Source organism: Danio aesculapii, chromosome 6, assembly GCF_903798145.1.
Source record: "Danio aesculapii chromosome 6, fDanAes4.1, whole genome shotgun sequence".
Classification (NCBI taxonomy): domain Eukaryota; kingdom Metazoa; phylum Chordata; class Actinopteri; order Cypriniformes; family Danionidae; genus Danio; species Danio aesculapii.
Window position 1 is genome coordinate 6,904,973 of NC_079440.1, and position 19,242 is coordinate 6,924,214.

Genomic DNA, 19,242 nt, shown 5'->3' on the forward strand with positions numbered 1-19,242 from the left:
AAAGCAGATTACCTAACAAAGGGCAGACTGATTTGAAAGCAGGATATTTTGCCGAGATTCGTGGCGGAGGTTTGTCAAACACAAATGCCGTATGCTTATAAAGGCAATTTCATTTTCAAAGGAGATATAATCAGTCTGTATCATTTTGGACACAAAGCGTGAAGAAGAAAACATCTTCAGTTCCGCCTCAGCCTAAAAGCGCTGTGTAATTTGGCACCTTTCGAGTTGACCGAGTGTTTGGAAATTGAGAGCCCCGTAATTTTACGCTCGTGTGTCAAATATTAAGGATGCCACTGAAGGTCAGAAATTCTAAGAAACTGTTTTTTTTATACATTTTCCCCTGGTTCTGATGATTAATGAAAGTGTCTTATTGATTATTTTTTAAAGACTTGAATTTGTAGTACCTGTTGAAACAGGAAATTGACAAAGGACAAATTTCAGAGATCATGTTGTTTGCTGTTTTGTTCTAGAGGACAAAAATACAAGGTTGGAAAATATGGTCTGAACAAGTTTGCTGTGTTTTGGAGCAACTTTGGCACTCATAATTTTCTGGTCCAAGCTTATCTATGATGATTAACATGCTAGATGGTCAAGCGGCTAGTGACCAATTTATGACCCCAACATGACTACTGTAGTAATATTAGCATTAGTGTTGTCACGAAACTGGAATTCAGTACCAATCGGTACTGTACTTTTATAAACGTCCATTTCCCACTAACATTTGAGTGCTGTTGGGCATGTTTTTAAACATTGCTGATTTGCTATTGTGTTCACATGCTCAACAGAAAAGACTGTGATTGGCCGTGAAGGTCATCAGTTTGCTGAACCTCATCGATGTTTACTGAGTGCAAACACCGAGACACTGGAGCATTTTAAAGCCGAGAAGATCAGCTGTTCTGTTTATGAGCGATTCGCTGATGAATCGACTGATCTTTACGGCTTTAAAATACTCCAATGTCACCATGTCTGTAGTTACACTCAGTAAACAGCTGATCGGTATCGAATTTCAGTATCGTGACAACACTAATCAACATGGAAACTATGGCTAATGTGGTAAAAGACAATAACTTATGTGCGAAATTTGAGCCACAAAACGTATGTCATATGGGTATATTTTTGCCAATGGCCCCTAATTCTAACCCATATGTTGTGTGGGTAAAATTTTTGATTTTTCGGTCCCACTATATACTAGATGGGCTTAACTAATATGTACTTGCATCAGAAAATAAATACAATGTACTTACTCTTTTCATAATGTATTTCAGAATGCTTTTAATGCTCTTGAGGTGGGCAGGTTTAAGGTGTAAAGGATGGTCAAAGGTGTAAGTACAGAAATTAAGTACATGTAATTGTATATAATTAATCTATCGTAAGTACAATGTAAAAACATGTATTTACACAATAAGCACATTGTAACAAATGATTCATTTCAGTCTAAGTACATATTAGTTAAGTGGGGCAGATTTTTTGTTTATGCCAAAATCACTATAATAATAAGTAAAGATCATCTTCCATGAAAATATTTTGTAAGTTTCCTGCTGTAAATATATCAAAACTCAATGTGGATTGATTAGAGCTTCATTTCACAACTTGAATGCGACTTTACCAGTATTTAAATTTTTCTGAATCCTGAGGTTCCAGATTTTGAAAGCCAAATAATTTCATATCCTGACAAAGTATAAATCAATTAAAGCTTATTATTCAAATTCCAAATAATGCATGGATCTCAATCAAATTGACGTTTATGACGTTATTATTTATGATTAACATTGCAATTAAATTTATCTTCATTAAAAAATATAATAATAACTTGCTGTATTTTGTTAGAATTTAGTTTTTCCCCATTCAGTCTTGAGTAAAATGCCCACATTCTCTCGCTTATATTCTCCCTATTATTCTCATCACTTCCGAAATGTCATTTCACCAATATCCTCATTCATTTCCCATCATTAAACACTAAATTTGTAACCCCCGGTTTTCTTTCCTTTTAAGGGAACGCTTACCCGTGCCCGTACCGAGCTGAATCCCGACTACCTGGACCTTCGCTCCCGAGCCGAGCTGAACCCAGAGTACTGGACGCCCTGCACTCCTCTAGTAAGTAACCTGTGTTTACATTGCTGAGATGACGCTGTTGAAGCACCATTAGAGAGCTGCACAGATACACCTTTCACCCACTTGTTTGTATGTTTTCTCTACTTATTGGTTTCTTTAGTGACCTCTCTAACGATGGTCTCTTCACTGCTACATCATTATAACTGAGCTAATTTTACATAAACACACATATACCTCCCTCCCATTGCTCTCATTACCTGACTATGTGCTGGGATTTTGGTCTTTTGGGGATTGGGACAGTTTACATGAAGCTTTGCTCACCACCGGACCTAATGATGCTTGTTTTATTTTTCGGTTTTCCTTTTTTAGAGCTGTTATTTAAATGTCGTTTTGAAATAAATTGAAGTCCGACAATTTCTTTAGTGGCTTTTTGGAAAAGTGTAAAGTGAAGGCAAGACTTTTGACCAGTTGCATCAGTCGTGCTTGTCATTTCTGAGTGCTTCGAATAGGACATTTGATTTCAAAATGAAAATGATTTGCAGCTTGTTGGATGCTTTTCTCCCTCTGTGTGTGTTGCTGACTTAATCTGGGGGCATTCGGATGATATACGTCCACTCCTTGCCGATTGTTACCCCTTTGTCCTGGCGGATTTAATACTCTCATCTGAAAAGTGTGTGCTCAAATGTAGTGGTTGAAATCAAACACATAAATCAGCCATAACATTGTTCTTTTCATTCTACAGAGTGCTAAAGACTTTACTTAGGCTTCATATAGATATATGTGCGAGCGTGTGTGCGCATTTGTAGGTGCTCGATGAGTTCACTAGACTCCACAAGGTCTATGTGGGCGTGACGGAGACCGACAGAAAATAAGAGGGTGGCGAAAGGAGAAGTGGAATATTTGCAGAGGAGAAAGAAATAAAGGCAGCTCAGAAAGAAACATTGACTGCTAGATAAAAATAAGGCTAGAACAGTCCCTGCTTATTTCGACCATAGGAGCGTTAAGACTCTTGACGTACCCACTTTTGTCACCTTCAATTCTGTCCTCAGAGCATTCATGTATTCATCCTGTATTTACTGTGCATCTTTCTACTGTATTTCCCCCATGATTTCAGCTGGACTGCAGGGAATATAGAATCACCCTGCCTGTGGTTGGAATATCCTCCTGGGCAGTCGATAAGATGATAGAAATGACCCGCATGCTCCCAGATGCCACCGTTCATAAGAGGAGCTTGGTGTGCAGCCAATTACAGTGGTTTTCCAATGGGATCAGATCTTATCATTGGAGTGTGAATGGATACCGTGCCATATGATCGTGCTGGATCACACCTCTTACTCCCTCATACTGAAATAAACACATTTTTTCTTTAAGAAAAATCGAAGGTTCAAAGTCAGAACTGAATTTCATTATGGTCTTATTTCTTAAGGCTACATAAACAGGCATACATAAATGACCTTGTTGACTACTTTTTAAATGGATATATATTTGTGTAACAGTTTAAAAAATATGTACTTAAAGCAGCATACATCAATATCCTTACTTGTACTGAGAATTTATTCTTAAATCTGAATAAAATACATATATAGCACAATGCATCTTTTCATTTAAACATGTTGGTGTGTAGATGTTTATCAGTCTGCAAATGTAATATGCTGAATACCTCTGTTTTTATATCTCAAGTGTAGTATTGACTATTTATCAGAGACACTGTGGATCTGATGATAATAGGAACCAGTGCTTGAAGAGTGTCTTGTTGATTTAATTCTAAATCTCTTCTTGGAAAGCAGGGTTTAAAAGGGGATCACTATTTCGGTCTTTTCTGGACCTCAATTCAAAGAACTTAACGTTGAAAATATAAATGCACTACATGACAAAAGTCTTGTCGTTGATCCAAATTGAAAGTGCAAAAAATAACTTCTAGTCGATCATTTGGAAAAGGGGCAGAAGGTAGATTTTTCAGATGAATTATCTGTTGAACTGCATCCCAATCATCACAAATACTGCAGAAGACCTATTGGAACCCGCATGGTCCCACAATTCTAATAGAAATCAGTCAAGTTTGGTGAAGGAAAAATCATGGTTTGGGGTTACAATCACTATGGGGCTATGTAAAAGATATGCAAAGTGGCAAAATGGCACTTTGCAACATCAACAGCCTGAGGCAACATCAAAAGCATGAGGTGCCCATAACATTACAAACCCAAGAGAGGGCGAATTCTTCAGCAGGATAGCGCTCCTTCTCATACTTCAGCCTCCACATCAAAGTTCCTAAAGGAAAAAGAAGGTCAAGGTGCTCCAGCATTGGCCAGCCCAGTCACCAGACATGAACATTATGTAAAATGTCTGGGGTAAGATGGAGGAGGCATTGAGGGTGAATCCAAAGAATCTTGATGAACTTTGGGAATCCTGAGTTCATTTAAGCAAAGTCAGACCTTACTGTGCTAATTAAATAATTAAAAATCAAGACATGATCATATTTTATTTGGGTAAAATAAGCGTAATATAGAGACCTTTGCCTTTCATATAAGCCACTTCTGATACCAAATGATCATCTAGAAGTCAAGTTATTGTTTGTTATTCCTAAAACTTGGATAGGCGACAAGTTTTGTCAGCTAGTGTACATGACATCTTCAATATGTCATTGTTCTGTCCAGTGAGACACCTTTACCATATTGTTATTAGAGAAGTAAGGCAAGATTCTATAGCTGTGGCTACTTTAGCGTTTACCTCCCATTTAAGATAATCTTTTTGTTATACTGTAGGATTCCAGAATAGTGGTTTATTGTTGAGAAAAGGCCCCAATTGAGCCCTAATATGAATGTGAAATAAGTGCAAAAAGTTTTTGGGGTTCAGCGGTAACATTTGGGTAGTTTCAAAGTAAAGTAGGTCATAACAAATGATGTATAGCTTGTATCATGTTCCTTCCTCTGTCGTCTCTTAAAGGTCAGCGCTGTCCAAAATAGGGCTAGATTCTATAGCGTGGGTACCTTACAGCATTTAAGATAGCCTTCTTGTTATACTGTAGAATTCCAGAGTATTTGTTATATGTGGAGAAAAAAAACCCCATTTGAGCCCTGATGTGAATGTGGAATAAGTGCAATAAGTTTTTGGGGTTCAGCGGTACCTTCAAAGTGAAGTAGGTCATAAAAAATTGCTCAGTTGTCGATAAAGGATCACTGAATGTTCATGAGTTAGTAGTCATTAAAGTTTCTAACCATCCCTGGGGATTACAACAATAGCTGATCTTTTAAAGCAAGTTGAAGCAGCAAAGACGTCCAGCAGGTGGTAAAGAAAATTAGGAAAACCTGTAGTTGGTCAGCACTGTGCTTCAAGGACTGTCATCTTTTTTTCTTTTTTTTTTCCTCAGGAGAATTGTGGCCTGGCGGCTTCCTTTTGTTCTTGAAGTTCTCTTAGTTTTATGCACAGATGCACCGGGACACGGTTTGTTAATTTTCCTCAAGCACCAAATGTATTTCATCCTTTACAAGCTGGTTTGATAAATGGCTTTGTAAACCAGCCTGAATCTTATTCTGTTGAATTGCTAATGGGATTAGAGCTGTATTATGAAAAAGGCTGTTTTTGGGGAACATATTGCTTGTTGTCTGGAGGTCAGAGCGAATGCGCAGTATATCTTGTTCCTTTACTCTGTCGTCTCTCAAAGGTCATCGCTGTGATTAACCTCAGGTCAATTACACCCAAGATGCTGCACACAATACGTTAGAATGCATTAGTTTGGGGATAAGTGCAAAGGCAACAAGAGGTGATCCTTCAGTTCCAACTGATGCTCTGCTAATATGTTGTCCGTCTTTCCGACTGTCAGTTATTGCACCCCTGAGCCTTTCGAACAATATTACGACCGATATTAGTTATTGAAATGAACTCCAATCAACACAAAACCAATTGAGTTCATTATGGAGTTTATCCCTCTTTATTGCTCTGCGATCATTTGCTGTCTCCTCACCTCAGGACTGCAGATAGAAGGACGTCAAGTGTACACTTCAGAGCGTGCCAATAAATGGTCCTTCATGTCTTACATCGTCTTCGAAAATAAGCCAGCCTCTCATTACGGAAAACATGGCTGAGGCATGTACATCTTCACTAGCGATGGACAGGTTGGATAGATTCATTGCGGCAATGTTCAATAAGTGGCTGCCGCAGTGGAATTGTGAGTTGCTACAGTATCTGCTCTGAGGAGCACCAGGTGTATGTACTCGACAGGAATCATGGGATTGATTATGAAGTCATCCCAGGGTTACGAGACCACCATAGCTGCAGTTTTCTTCTGACATGTCTTGGAATATTCATGAAGAATTGCTTGGTTGTGTCCGAGGAGACTTGTCGGGAGGGAAGTGAAACAGTTCTTAGCTTGTAGGAACGTGCTGGAGAAGGGAAAAATGGCCACTTTGAGTAGCTTTTTTTGTGTATTTGCACGCATTATTGATGTATTGACCTTCTGTCAGGACAAGGTGGTCTGAAGACAGACTCAAGCCAATTTATTCATTCCGGTGAGAGTGAAATGAGCTTAGCACGGCCGTGCTGACGGAACAGAGAGATGACTGGGAATACTGTGTTGTTCTGATTGGCGAGAGTGAAAACTCTTGACATTGTTATAGTCTTACTCATTAGGTGATATAAGGTACGTTGACTCTTACCATCCTGCTAGGTAGTTTAGAAATTAGAACATGTAAAACATCAAAAGTTACACACCTTAAGCTTCGGCAGGGTGTCCGCGGGGTCTATTAAAGTAATAAAAGTTGATAAATCAATTATGAGAAAATCAAGGCTCTTAAAAGGTATTAAAAAGTCTTAATCATGTTTTTACGAGGTCTTAAATTTAGTTCAAGCTTTGTTCAAAGTGTTTGACTCCAAAAAAGCATAAAAATAATAATTGGTCACACTTTATTTTGATGGTCTGTTTGTTACATTGCCTGTACATGTCAACTAATTCTCATTAGATTATAAGTAGCCTGTTAGGGTTGGGGTAAGTGTAAGTTGACGTGTACTTGCAAAGTTTCTTATAGTCAGTTAAATGTTTGTTGAAGGAGCAGTATCAGGAGATATTAAGCACACAGTCTACTAATTCTCAAGTGCACCTTCAAAATAAAGTGTTACCTATTAATTTTCCTCCTAATATTAACATCGGCATGAACTACCCATGCGATGGGTTTGGGTGACGGAGGAGGAAGGTACGCAGGAAGGTAATGTGATGCTCTCCACATGTAGTTAAAACCATGGAGAGAAACAGACGGCGAAATGGGAAAATTTTGTGTACTCCTGGTTGGAGAAAGATGAGTTTAAAAGGTGGCCGAAGCCTGTAGCTGAAAACAAAATGTATTCTTTCAAGCTTAGTTTCTTCCGAGCTTCTCTGAGTTCTGTAGCATGGTTGTGCTCCATTGACTTATTTAACTACAAATGTTTACTAATAACTGTTTATTAAGTTAAATATTTGATACTGATTAGAACTTGAAGTAGCGATGAGGTATATTCAGAAAATATTCTGAGAATGTCTTTAAAAAGTCTTTAAATGGTTACCTTTAGGATTCCTGCATATACCCTGTTTATTCAGACTACAAGATTTTTATTGTTGGTAATGCAATTTTGTCTAGAAATAATCTTGATGTGTCTTGGGTAACAAATATGCCTGTAAAGTGGTCCCTAGTTATTCGCGGGAGTTACATTCTAAAAATAACCCGCACTAGGCAAAATCCAGAAAGTAGTCAGCCTTATTTTTTTCAATTATTATAGATGTTTTAAGGCTGTAAAACATTTTCACACTTTTCTCTCTTGTTTAAAACTCTCAAAGTTCAAACTGCATGAATTAGATTTTCATTTATTTGTTCTGTAATGGCGCCCTACAGCCATGTAACTCCTACCTTCCTTTAGCATGTCTTGAAGTTGTGCGATGGTTAACTTCTTCCTCTGCCTTTTGGGTGCTACCGCAGGTGCCTTTGACGTTGCAGAGCGTTTCGTCGACATTATGGGGCGAAAACTTGTAAACATAGTCACACAGCTAGCGATCAAAGATTTATGTACATTTGGCAAGCTGAATGCATTCTGTACTGGACAGGAGGAGATTGATTGACAATGGTCTACAGCCAGTCAGGATGCAGAACACAATGTACTAATCAGGGAGCAGAACACAATGCGCTGTAAAAAAAAAAGCAAATCAAATTGCACGTAAAAAATCTGCGAAACTGCAAGGCTGCGAAAAGGGAATGAGCGACCACTGTATAAGCGTTGCTTCATAATCAATCATCTTGTGATGTCTACGACTCTTCAAAAAGCTTCATAAAAACACAAGTGAAGAAATCTGTCAAAAAGATTATGCTAGAATTTTCTGCGACGATGTTGACATTCGTTGACAAGGATGGCATTGGTTGTTGTACACTTTGACGCACTACACAATAAGAAATGATTGAATCTTGCTTTCTCATAGACAATATTTGTTTATGAATCTCCACTACACCCTACGCCAAGCAAATTGTGTCAAATTCAAAATTGTACATCCTAAACGTGTCTTAATTCTTTTCCAAACGAGAATGTAGCCAGTACTAAGGGGCGCAAATTGTTGTGGATTAAACTTGCAACGTCGTCTTCAGCGTTCATAATGGTGATGCTATGGCCCTGGTCTCAGATGTTTTCCTCACTAATGTGCCTCTTTAAAGCTGGGATGTGCTTCAAGCTTCACGCTGTACTTTTCTGTAGGAGAAAGATTACGTCTAAGCATTTTAGAAAGTTTGTCAATACTCTCTTCATAGTGAAGGTGTATTTACTGTAAGACCTTTGTAAGGAAAGAGAGACCTCATGAATTATGCATATGTGTAGAGCTCTCATTTGTGTTCAGAGATATGGGATAGGAAATGGATCCCTTTCTTAAGTAAAGAGTAGGGATACTCCTGGGGGAAGGAACTCTACATTAGTGGGGCTCTCTGCATTGACTCGGATTGAGTGCTGTAAGCCCTGTACAAATCCTTACCCATGCTGAGGTATTAAAGGCATAGTTTACCCAATGGTAACACTTTAGTAATCATTTTAACATCTTTATGTCATTGCTATAGAAGGGCACTATTTGGAACTTTTGGTAACACTCTACTTGAAGGAGGTGTTCTTTATAATTCATGAAAAATCATAAACCTCAATGCTGCCACTGGACATCTCCAACAGAGGCTCATTCTGAAAACGTAGCCCTATATACGTTTCTGGAGATCGCGAATTATGTAGCCAGAGCTACGTATGGCTGCATTTCATCTTTAAAACAAATGCTACGGGGCGGTATGATGCCGCTTTTTTTCTCGCTTACCAGCTGACCGCTTACCTTACTGTGTGGACGGCATTTCTGCTGTTACCAGTTTGTCCAATAGCTCGATGCATATGTTGGTAGGCTTGAGATGCAGAGCAGCAGAGTTGACCGCGACAACAAGGTTCGAGTCCCGTGAAGAACGCAGGTAAGACAAAAACAAGCCAAAAAATAAAATAAGCAAGTAAACAACTGGGTGAGAAGGTGGTAAAATCTGAATATGTGGTAAAAATCAGGTGAGGGCTTTTCTTTTTCTGGACTGCTTTTCAAAACACTGGGGTTGGGTTTAGGGAAGGGGGTGGGCGGGTCAATTGGTGCTTTTCAAAATACTATTGGTTGGGTTTAGGGAAGGGGGAGAGTGGGGGGATTGGTTAGTTGGTCAGTAAGTCAGTTGACAGCGCCCTCTGGTGGATTCACGTGAGAAGAGCAGGCGCGAATGGCACTCGCAAGAGAAATTTGAGATCAGAGTACACAGCTGCCTCTGGTGGATCCACGAAAAAAAAAGCTCCTGGGACGTATTTTGCTTTTGCTAGGGGTACGTAATTGGAATGAGTTGCTGATCTCCGAGCTAACTTCTACCATCACAGAACAGGTGAAAGCAGCAATTTACTGTGCTCTTGCTCCAGTTGTTGCATCTTTTGAGAGTTTTAAATCGAGCATCGAGTCACAAGGTCGACGTATTGAGGAACTCTGTCTGCACATTTACAGCGACCGCATTGTAGCACTGGAACAGACGGTGCTAAAGTTGAAATCAGCTAACAAAGTACTCACCGAGAAAGTTGAGGACTTGGAGCTGTGCAATCTCTGGGTTATCGGCTTTCCAGAAGGAAATTCGTCGCAATTTTTCCAGGACGTGCTTGTATCAGACATGTTTTCAGCTCCCCGTTGCTGGATAGAGCGCACTATTGGCGGCGTGTCTTCGACTGACTGGGAGAATCAAAGAGCAATGAAGAAAAATATTATTTACACTTATAAAATGAATGACAAATATGAATGGCCTCAGTAAAGTGTCATTGAATTGTCTTCGGAATTTCTACTTTTATAATATAGCCCGGACATGAATCAAAATCAACAAAAATGAACAAAAATCAAAAAAAAAAAATTTGTGCCAAGCTTTTTGGGATGTGTTTTGTACCATAACCACTAGTCAAACTGTTGTCTGTAATTTTTGGTATGCTGAATTACTGGTTTCCTTTTTGAGTGACTACTGCCACCTGCTGGTATGGAGAGTTTCCTCTTGTGAACAATATTTTTTCGTTTGAATTTAATTATTTACTTACTCACTTGCTTACTCCCAGGGCCGTTTATATCGAAGTTGATATTTAGCCACACCATGTTGGTGTTTTGTAACATCTAATTTTTACGAGGTAGGTCGTTAGCCCAAGGCTCAACCCCCAATCTTCAGGACCAGGACATACAAACGCAAAAACTGTGGACAGTTTAGCTCACCCAATTCACCTATAGAGGATGTCTATGCACTTGTTAGAGGCATGACAAGGCGAAGCTCATTTTGTCGGAACTAATACTCTTTCGTGATGTGCTGGAGTTTGAAATCAACTTATGCCATTATTAAGTTGCAGAAGTTGTTTGTACAGCCTCCAGCCTTGTTTTAGGCCTTTTTCTTATTGTCTCCCTCCCTCTTACTTTTTCATTGTCTGTTTCTCTCTCACTTTTTCACTCGCAATCTCTCTCTCTCTCTCCTGCACTTGCTCCCTCTTTCTGTATTATTAAAAGCGGAGCTGGTGTCTTGAGATAAGTGGTCACTACTGGAGGCATTTACAGGTGAGGGCACTCTCTTATTTGGTCAAGATGGATGGTTTGAAACATTTCCGTGAATGTAGCAGTCAGCACTACAGCGTTGGCACTCTTTAGAATGCTTTCGTCTGATAAGACCTACTGCATTAGTTTAGAAGGCCAGGTCTAGTGTTAGTGCCCTTGAAAAGATCTCACTTACTTCATCCTGGTCCTTATAGTTCAACAGTAGAGAATAAAACTAAAGGGTCATTTTGACTTTTATCTTCACAGTCCGAAGGTGACCTATTTTTCTTGTCTTCTATTTTATTTTCACATAATGAAACTTGCATTACTGAGACTTTAAGAGTCAATGGCAAGTCGATAAGAGCATGTAGAGTAATTGTCAGTTTTTTTCCAGATATGGTGGATGCGAATCATGCGATAGACTAAGTTTTCTATTTTGTGACAAGATGCTTCTCCTGTTTTGTCGATTTTCATGTGTTGAATATTGAATAGTCTTTAATGATGTCATAATGTGTCATTTACACAAACCCGTCAGCTCCACAGTCTTTCAAAAGCTGTCATGTTAGGCTTATAAGCATCTCCCATGTTCTATTTTTACGTACAGTCGATGAGGAGACATATGTAGGTAGAAGTAGAGTTGTACAAACAGCTTGTTGGATGGAGTCTTCCTGAATGGATGTTGGCAGCAACACACGAGCTACACTGAAGCTAATAAAAGACCGAATTGAAACACTTTTGAACATTTTGCTGTCACTCCATTTATGACACTTACAGTTTCACACTGTTGCTTGCAGGTAAAATTAGCCAGGATCTCACCTCAGTAAATTTATCTGTAGATTTGGTATTAGGGCTGCACGATATTGGAAAAATCTGATATTGCAGTATTTTTTTTCTTTGAATAACATTGTGATGTGAATACAGTTTCACAAGATGGTTTGAATAGCTCTTTTTGATCGTTTTCTGGGGAGTCTAATGGTGCGTTCACACCAGGCGTGGATGAAGCGTCAAGCATGAGTGATTTGCATGTTAAGTCCAACATATCTTCATTCTGAAAACGCAGCCCTATATACATTTCTGGAGATTGTGAATTATGTAGCCAGAAGTAGGTATGGCTGCATTTTGTCTTTAAAACAAATGCTACTGGGCGGTTTGACGCCATTACTTTTTGTGCTTACCAGTTGACCGCTTACCTCCGTATGGATGGCTTTCCCACTGTTAACAGTTTGTTCAGTAGCTCGCCATGTACGTCAGCGGACTTGAGACGCAGAAAGACAAAAGCAGAAGCCAAAAAATAAAATAAACAAGTAAATTACAGGGTGAGCATGTGGAAAAATCTGAAAACGTGGTAAAAATCAGGCTGAGGGCTTTTCTCGTTCTGGATTGCTTTTCAAAACTGTCGGTTGAGTTAAGGAAGTGGGTGGGCGGGTTAATTTGTGCTTTGGAAAACACTATTGGTTAGGTTTGAGTAGGGCTGTGCAATTAATCGAAAATTCGGTTTGGATTTTGGCTTCTAACTATAATGAAAAAGCATTAATCTAGATAAAACTATTATTGCATCATATACCGCCCCCTTTCCAGTTGTATACATTTGTTGCTCTGCAGAGCTCAGTTCCATGTGAAAAGGACTAAAAGCATGTACTGTGATTCAAAGACTTGATTAGAGTAATTAGGCAAGTCATTGTATAACAGTAGTTTCTTCTGCAGACAATCAAAAAATATATAGTGCTTAAGGGGGCTAATAATATTAACCTTAAAATAGATTTCAAAATATTTAAAACTGCTTTTATTCTAGCCGAAATAAAACAAATAAGACTTTTTCCAGAAGAAAAAAATTTATAGGAAATACTGTGAAAAATTCCTTGCTCTGTTAAACATCATTTAGGAAATATTTGCAAAAAATAAATCAATAAATTCACAGGAAGGCTTATAATTTTGACTTCAACTGATAATAGTTTTCAATAATCATGATTACAATTATGACCAAAATAATCGTGATTATGATTTTTACCAAAATCGAGCAGCCATAGGTTTGAGGAAGGAGGAGAGTGGGTCAGTCGATCGGCCAGTCAGTCAGTCGACAGCGGCCTCTGGTGGATTTACGCGAGAACAGCTGGCACGAATGGCACTCGCAAGAGAATTTGAGATCTCAAAAAGCGTACACAGCGGCCTCTGGCGGATTCGTGAATACAAAAGCTGCAAAAAAAAGCGTACCTTCTGGGACGTATTTGGCATCTGTCCAGAAATGTATATAGCGGTACGTTTTCAGAATGAGCCTGGGTTGGTTAAGTCAATTCAAAGACGCGAATAGACATCTTGTTGTGCTATTTGTGTGAATGACGTTGTGCAAATGATGTGATTTTCTCAAATGAAGCATCGCTAACTGAGCGTTTTGGAACTTTTTCGTGCTCGAGTTGGAAAATCTGAACTTCAGGGGACATTCGTGCCGCGTTAACTAATCAGCTTGCTCTTGTAGGGGCGTGATTATGATGTATCACCTGCAGTTGGTGTCCCGAGGGGAAATCCTCCTGCCAACACGGGACAACAGCTCATCAAACTGGGATTGCTCAGTCGTAAGCACCGCTGAAAGCTTCCATCATCCATATTGTTTCTGAAGGAGTTTATGAACTCACAGAGCTGGGTGCACCACTTATTCAGATACAGAAATTTAATATTCACAATGCAAAAAAAATGCCTTTCTTACTTTGCTTTGTCTCGTTTCTTGACCAGATATCTAAAAATCCTCAGATCAAGTAAAAATATTCTTCTGCTTTCAACTTCAGAAAAAATAACTGAAAATTAAGAGTTTTTCCTTAAAACAAACATTTATCTGCCAGTGGGGTAAATAAAAAAATAGTCTTGTGCTTTGAAATGTAGATATTTTATACCAGAATCAATACAAAAATTCTGGGTCTTTTTTTTTTGTTGCATAAATTGTATAATAATTAAATACAATTAATTTTTGTTAAACAACCTAGTTTTGTGCCCAAATGTTTTATATCCTGGGATGTGACTCTTGCAAATGCACATATTGCGATATGGCTGCAGAAACTATATTTTGATTAGCCCTACTTAGCATGTATCACTGTGTACTGAAATGCGGCAGAGTTCTTGCAACGCGTTGGCCAATCTTTCACAATGCTTCTGTAGAATTTTTCTGCCATAAAGCCACAATTGAATGCATTTCTCACAGCACATCCCCTAGTGGCAGTCAATTTGTCTTTGCAAAAGTTGATCAAGGGTTTAACCCATAGTGAATAGAGGAACTGTGTATTAACGTGCGATTCAGACGAGTGTGTGTTTTAGCCCTGATGGACCAGCTGCGGAGTCTGGCTGTCAGTTTTTGATGCAGATGAAGAGTTCAGATAGTAATTATCTAAATAATTAGCTTGTCCCTTAGGAAAGTAAGTTTGTTCTACTTCAGGCAATTCTGTCTCTTTGGTCTGTGCTGTCTGCGCAGCATCTGTCCTAATGGCACAGTTCCATATATCTAAAAAAAAAAAGGAAGACACCATTTGTTATCTTGCTCAAATATTAAGCTAATGAACAGACAATAGAAACCGAAACAGACATCCTGGCAAAAATCCATCAAATGTTTGATTTAAATTATTTTTTTAAAGGGGATTAAGCTCTCTGCTTCTAAATGCACCAAATAGAACATGATTTCCCAACGCTGATCCTCAATTTGCCAGGAAAAACTATCTTCTAGTCTTCTATATGGTCTTTATGTACTAAGTCAAAAATATTACTTGAAGTCAGTTGAAAAGGAAAGTCATTTTGAAGCAAAGCTGTTTCACAATATGACTAAATTATATTTATTATATACACTCATCGGCCACTTTATTAGGTACACCTTAGTAGTACCTGGTTGGAACCCCTTTTGCCTTCAGAACTGCCTTAATCCTTTATGGCATATATTCAACAAGGTACTGGGAATATTCCTCAGAGATTTTGGTCCATTTTGACATGATAGCATCACACAGTTGCTGCAGATTTGTCAGCTGCACATCCATGATGCGAATCTCCTGTTCCACCACATCCCAAAGGTGCTCTATTGGATTGAGATCTGATGACTGTGGAGGCCATTTGAGTACAGTGAACTCATTGTCATGTTCATGAAACCAGACTGAGATGATTCTCGCTTTAATACATAATATAATATAATATAATATAATATAATATAATTGCCTTCTGTGAATGAACGTCGCCTCGTGGTTCCATCCCTAAGAGGGAAGAGATCACTTTCCCGAACTCTCGCATTCAATCTGCTTATTCACTGTTTCTCTTATAGTTGTGTAAATTGCTTCCTTGTCCTCATTTGTAAGTCGCTTTGGGTAAAAGTGTATAATATAATATAATATAATAGCAAATTAGGAGATTATTAAGCTAAACAGCATAGCTAATGTTTTATTAATTGCAAGAATTGTACCTTTAATTTAACAAATATCCTATTTGTAAGTATAATATGCACTGCTGAATTACATACAGCAAGACCAATATGTATTCATAAAATAAAGTAGATCTGCATTAAGAGTTTTTGGTATCCAATACTTCTTTTATAGGCAAGGCGAGTTTATTTATATAGCACATTTCATTCATAAAAATGATTAAAAACAGAGTAAATGTGTTAAAAAGGCTGTAAAAGGGAAAATAAAAGGAACAAAAAGTAAAGATACAAGACACTTATCTCTTTCTATGAGTGGCGATGACTATCTAGCATCAGTTAGCATTAATGCTAAACGGATGGAATCGATCAAAGATGCTTGTCTGTGTCTCGTATCACCCTAAATCTCTTATCAATACCACAGTTAACAGTGACTTCTCACTTTGGTTTTTCACCAATACATTCCGACATATTGTCACTATTTTAAATAAAGAGAACACTTCCAAGGCTCTGATGGAGGATTATAGGGCTTAAAACAGGTCACAGATGTAAAAGATCCCCCTATAGCGATTGCCCTGTCAGTATGTCTCCGTGTCAGAGATCTGCGGTTTTCATGCCAGGATGGCTCATAAACAGTTGAAGTCAAAATTATTAGATTTGTTTTTCTTTTTCAAATATTTCCCATTTCTCATTTCAAATTTTTCACAGTATTTCCTATAATATTTTTTCTTCTGGAGAAAGTCTTATTTGTTTTATTTCGGCTAGAATAAAAGCAGATTTAATTTTTTTTTTCAAACCATTTTAAGGTCGATATTATTAGCCCCCTTAAGCAATATTTTTATTCGATTTTCTACAGCAGTGTTTCTCAACCACCAGGCCACAGAGCGGTACCAGTCCGTGGATCAATTGGTACCGGTCCGCACAAGACATCAATAATTATTTCCGTTTTATTTATAACCCGAGTCTTGTTTATTTATTACCTGAGAAAAATATTTTATTTTGAAAAATTATCGTATTCTCTCGGTTACACAAGCAGCAAAATAAGTAAGAAACAGACGGAAAGTTTCTTTGCTAAGAGGAAAAGGCCCAGTGAAGGACCACAAACTTCCAGGAAATGGATCCACAACCCATTTATCAACAAATCAGGGGAATCAAGCATGTCTGTGCAAAAAGATCAACTGCTGGAGATTTCCTATGGAGGTGCGCGGCTTGCGCGAGCAAATCGATGTGATGCACTCGCACCTTCCAGATGCACCCAGTTGAATGAATGCCGGGAGTGCACAGCGAGTCACGTGACAAGAACTTGCAGACTAGCTTTAGCTTGTATGGAATATACACATTTCGATAGACTAATTATCTCAGAGAAACACAGAACACCCAAACACTGCAGTGCTTTGTAGTTTTCTCCATAAAAAAAAACTTGTATCAGAGTGACAGCAATATTTTGTCAGCTTGTCATCCTCTGAGAAAACGGTTGATGGTCGCCTAGCAACCGACGAACTGCCTACGAATCTGCGTTCCGCTTTGGGGCTCACCTTGTTTCAGCCTCTTTGCAAACTTCTACCGTGCACCCAAATTGAGAAATGCTCCTCCCACAAACATCAGAAATGCCAGTTCCCTGGACTGTTTTAAGAAACTTTTTAAAACTCACCTTTTTAATATTGCTTATAATTTTTGAGGCTTTCTTTTTTAATCTGTATTTTGTATTTGATGTTTTGTTGTGTTCTGATGCTCCTGTAGCGCATTGAGTCTGAGAAAAGCGCACTATAAATAAAACTTAATATTATTATTATTAATATTATTAATATTATTATTATTATTGTTAATAATAAATGTTATTTTAAGCTGAATACTAATATCTTGAAAAATATGCAGTCAAATATTATTTACTGTCATCATGGCAAAGATAAAACAAATCAGTTATTAGAAATTAGTTATTAAAACTATTATGATAGAAATCTGTTTAAAAATTTTTTTCCTGCATTAAATAGATATTGGATAAATAAATTTACAGGGGGGCTAATAATTCTGACTTCAACTGTACGAAGTGGTTTAGTCCTTCTGAATGCCCCATTTTTTCACTCTCTTGCTCTGTGTCTCTGTCTTTTCTTTTGCACACATACACAGTTTTGGCCTTTTGAGATTTGGGGCACTGCTTTCTAAATTGACTTTTATCAAAGTGTCTGAGGGAAGTAGGCTTTGTGGGTGGGCGGCGCTCTATTGTTCTCCTGCATGTAGTAAAGAACGAGAGGAGCTGTTCAATATATTTTCTGCTATCGTCAAAACCCCTGCCAAGTTAAGGGCAAGCTTATTTCTTTCACCCCGCCACAATCATATGTACACAAAGAAGGAAAAAAATGCTCTCATCCCCAGGAAGAAAGGGCACCTGATTTTAGGAAATGTTTGTTGTTTATTTATTTACTTGTTGGTTGTTTTTTTGTATTGAAAAAGTTGCCCATATAATTCTCTTTATACACTTACATTTTTTTTCCAAAAAATAAGGTGCTGGGCAGAGAAGGGTAAATGGGCTGGACGAAGAAATGGACAAACACAAATGTTGGGTTAAAAAAGTAAAATTTTAATAATAGAAAAAACCCTCCATAATTGGGTTACATTGATTTTTAAATATGAAAATATGGTATATAACATAGGCCTCAAACTCGATTCCTGGAGGGCCGCAGCTTTGAGCAGTTTTGCTCCAAACCTACTCAAACATAGCTGATCCAACTAGTGAAGGTGTTCTAGACTACTAGACGACTAGAACACAGAATTGTACTAGAATAGCAAAATTGAGTTTGAGAATTGAGTTTGAGACCTATTTACTATTACTATACTATTACTATGGTATATGCTAATATAATTAATTTTTTTAAATCACAGTAATGAATTAAAATATATATAATAAATAAATATATATAAATAAATATCTAAATATATATATATTTTTTAATGCAGTTAATAACTGTAAATTAACTTTTCCAGAATTACCTGCATGACAGTTTTTTTATTTTTATTTACATTATTTGACATTACTATGGTACTTTTTATATTTATTTTTTTCTCTTTGTTAAGTACATTAGAGTTTTAATTTACCACTATTTACTTTAGCATTATGCATGATGACATTTTGTAGTTTTGGCACTGAATGCTTTCTAATTATTAGCATGTTTCTCTGCTTGTGGATAAGCTGTTTGTGATGAGCATTAGTGTTTTAGCATTATACATTTAATAAATATGGTCGTTTACTGTAAAATTGCGGAAATTCTTTTCCGGTTTCTAATGTATTTTTACTGTAAAATTGTGGCCACCACAGTTTTTTTAAACATTTAAATTTAACTTTGTTTACAGTGTACTTCTCATAATATCACTTCAAAAGCATTAATAACAAACCTATCCATCCGTCTGTCCATCCATCCGTCCGTCCGTTCATCCGTCTGTCTGTCTATCAATTATTTTATTTGTTTTTTTGCTTGTTTGCAGTTTTGAGGTTCATTCATTTTCCTTCAGCTTAGTCCCTTGTTTGTCAGGGGTCGTCACATTGCAACCTTTCACTACCCTTCCAGCCGCAACCCAGTGCTGTAAAACACCTATACACTCTCACGCTTTCACTCACACACACACACACACACACACACGCACTCATACACTATTATTCAAATCACCTATAGCGCATGTCTTTGGACTGTGGGGGAAACCGGAGCACCCGGAGGAAACCCATGCCAACACAGAAGAACATGCAAACTCCTCACAGAAA

General features: G+C 37.9%; 1 protein-coding gene across 1 annotated transcript in view; it reads left to right on the forward strand.

Moving 5' to 3' along the window:
- LOC130230414 (protocadherin-9) overlaps positions 1 to 19,242 on the forward strand; it is a 559,022-nt gene that overhangs the window by 121,345 nt on the left and 418,435 nt on the right. The window contains exon 3 of the mRNA XM_056459408.1: positions 1,993 to 2,094. Coding sequence (XP_056315383.1) covers positions 1,993 to 2,094 — 102 coding nt within the window. The remainder of the gene's footprint in view (positions 1 to 1,992; positions 2,095 to 19,242) is intronic.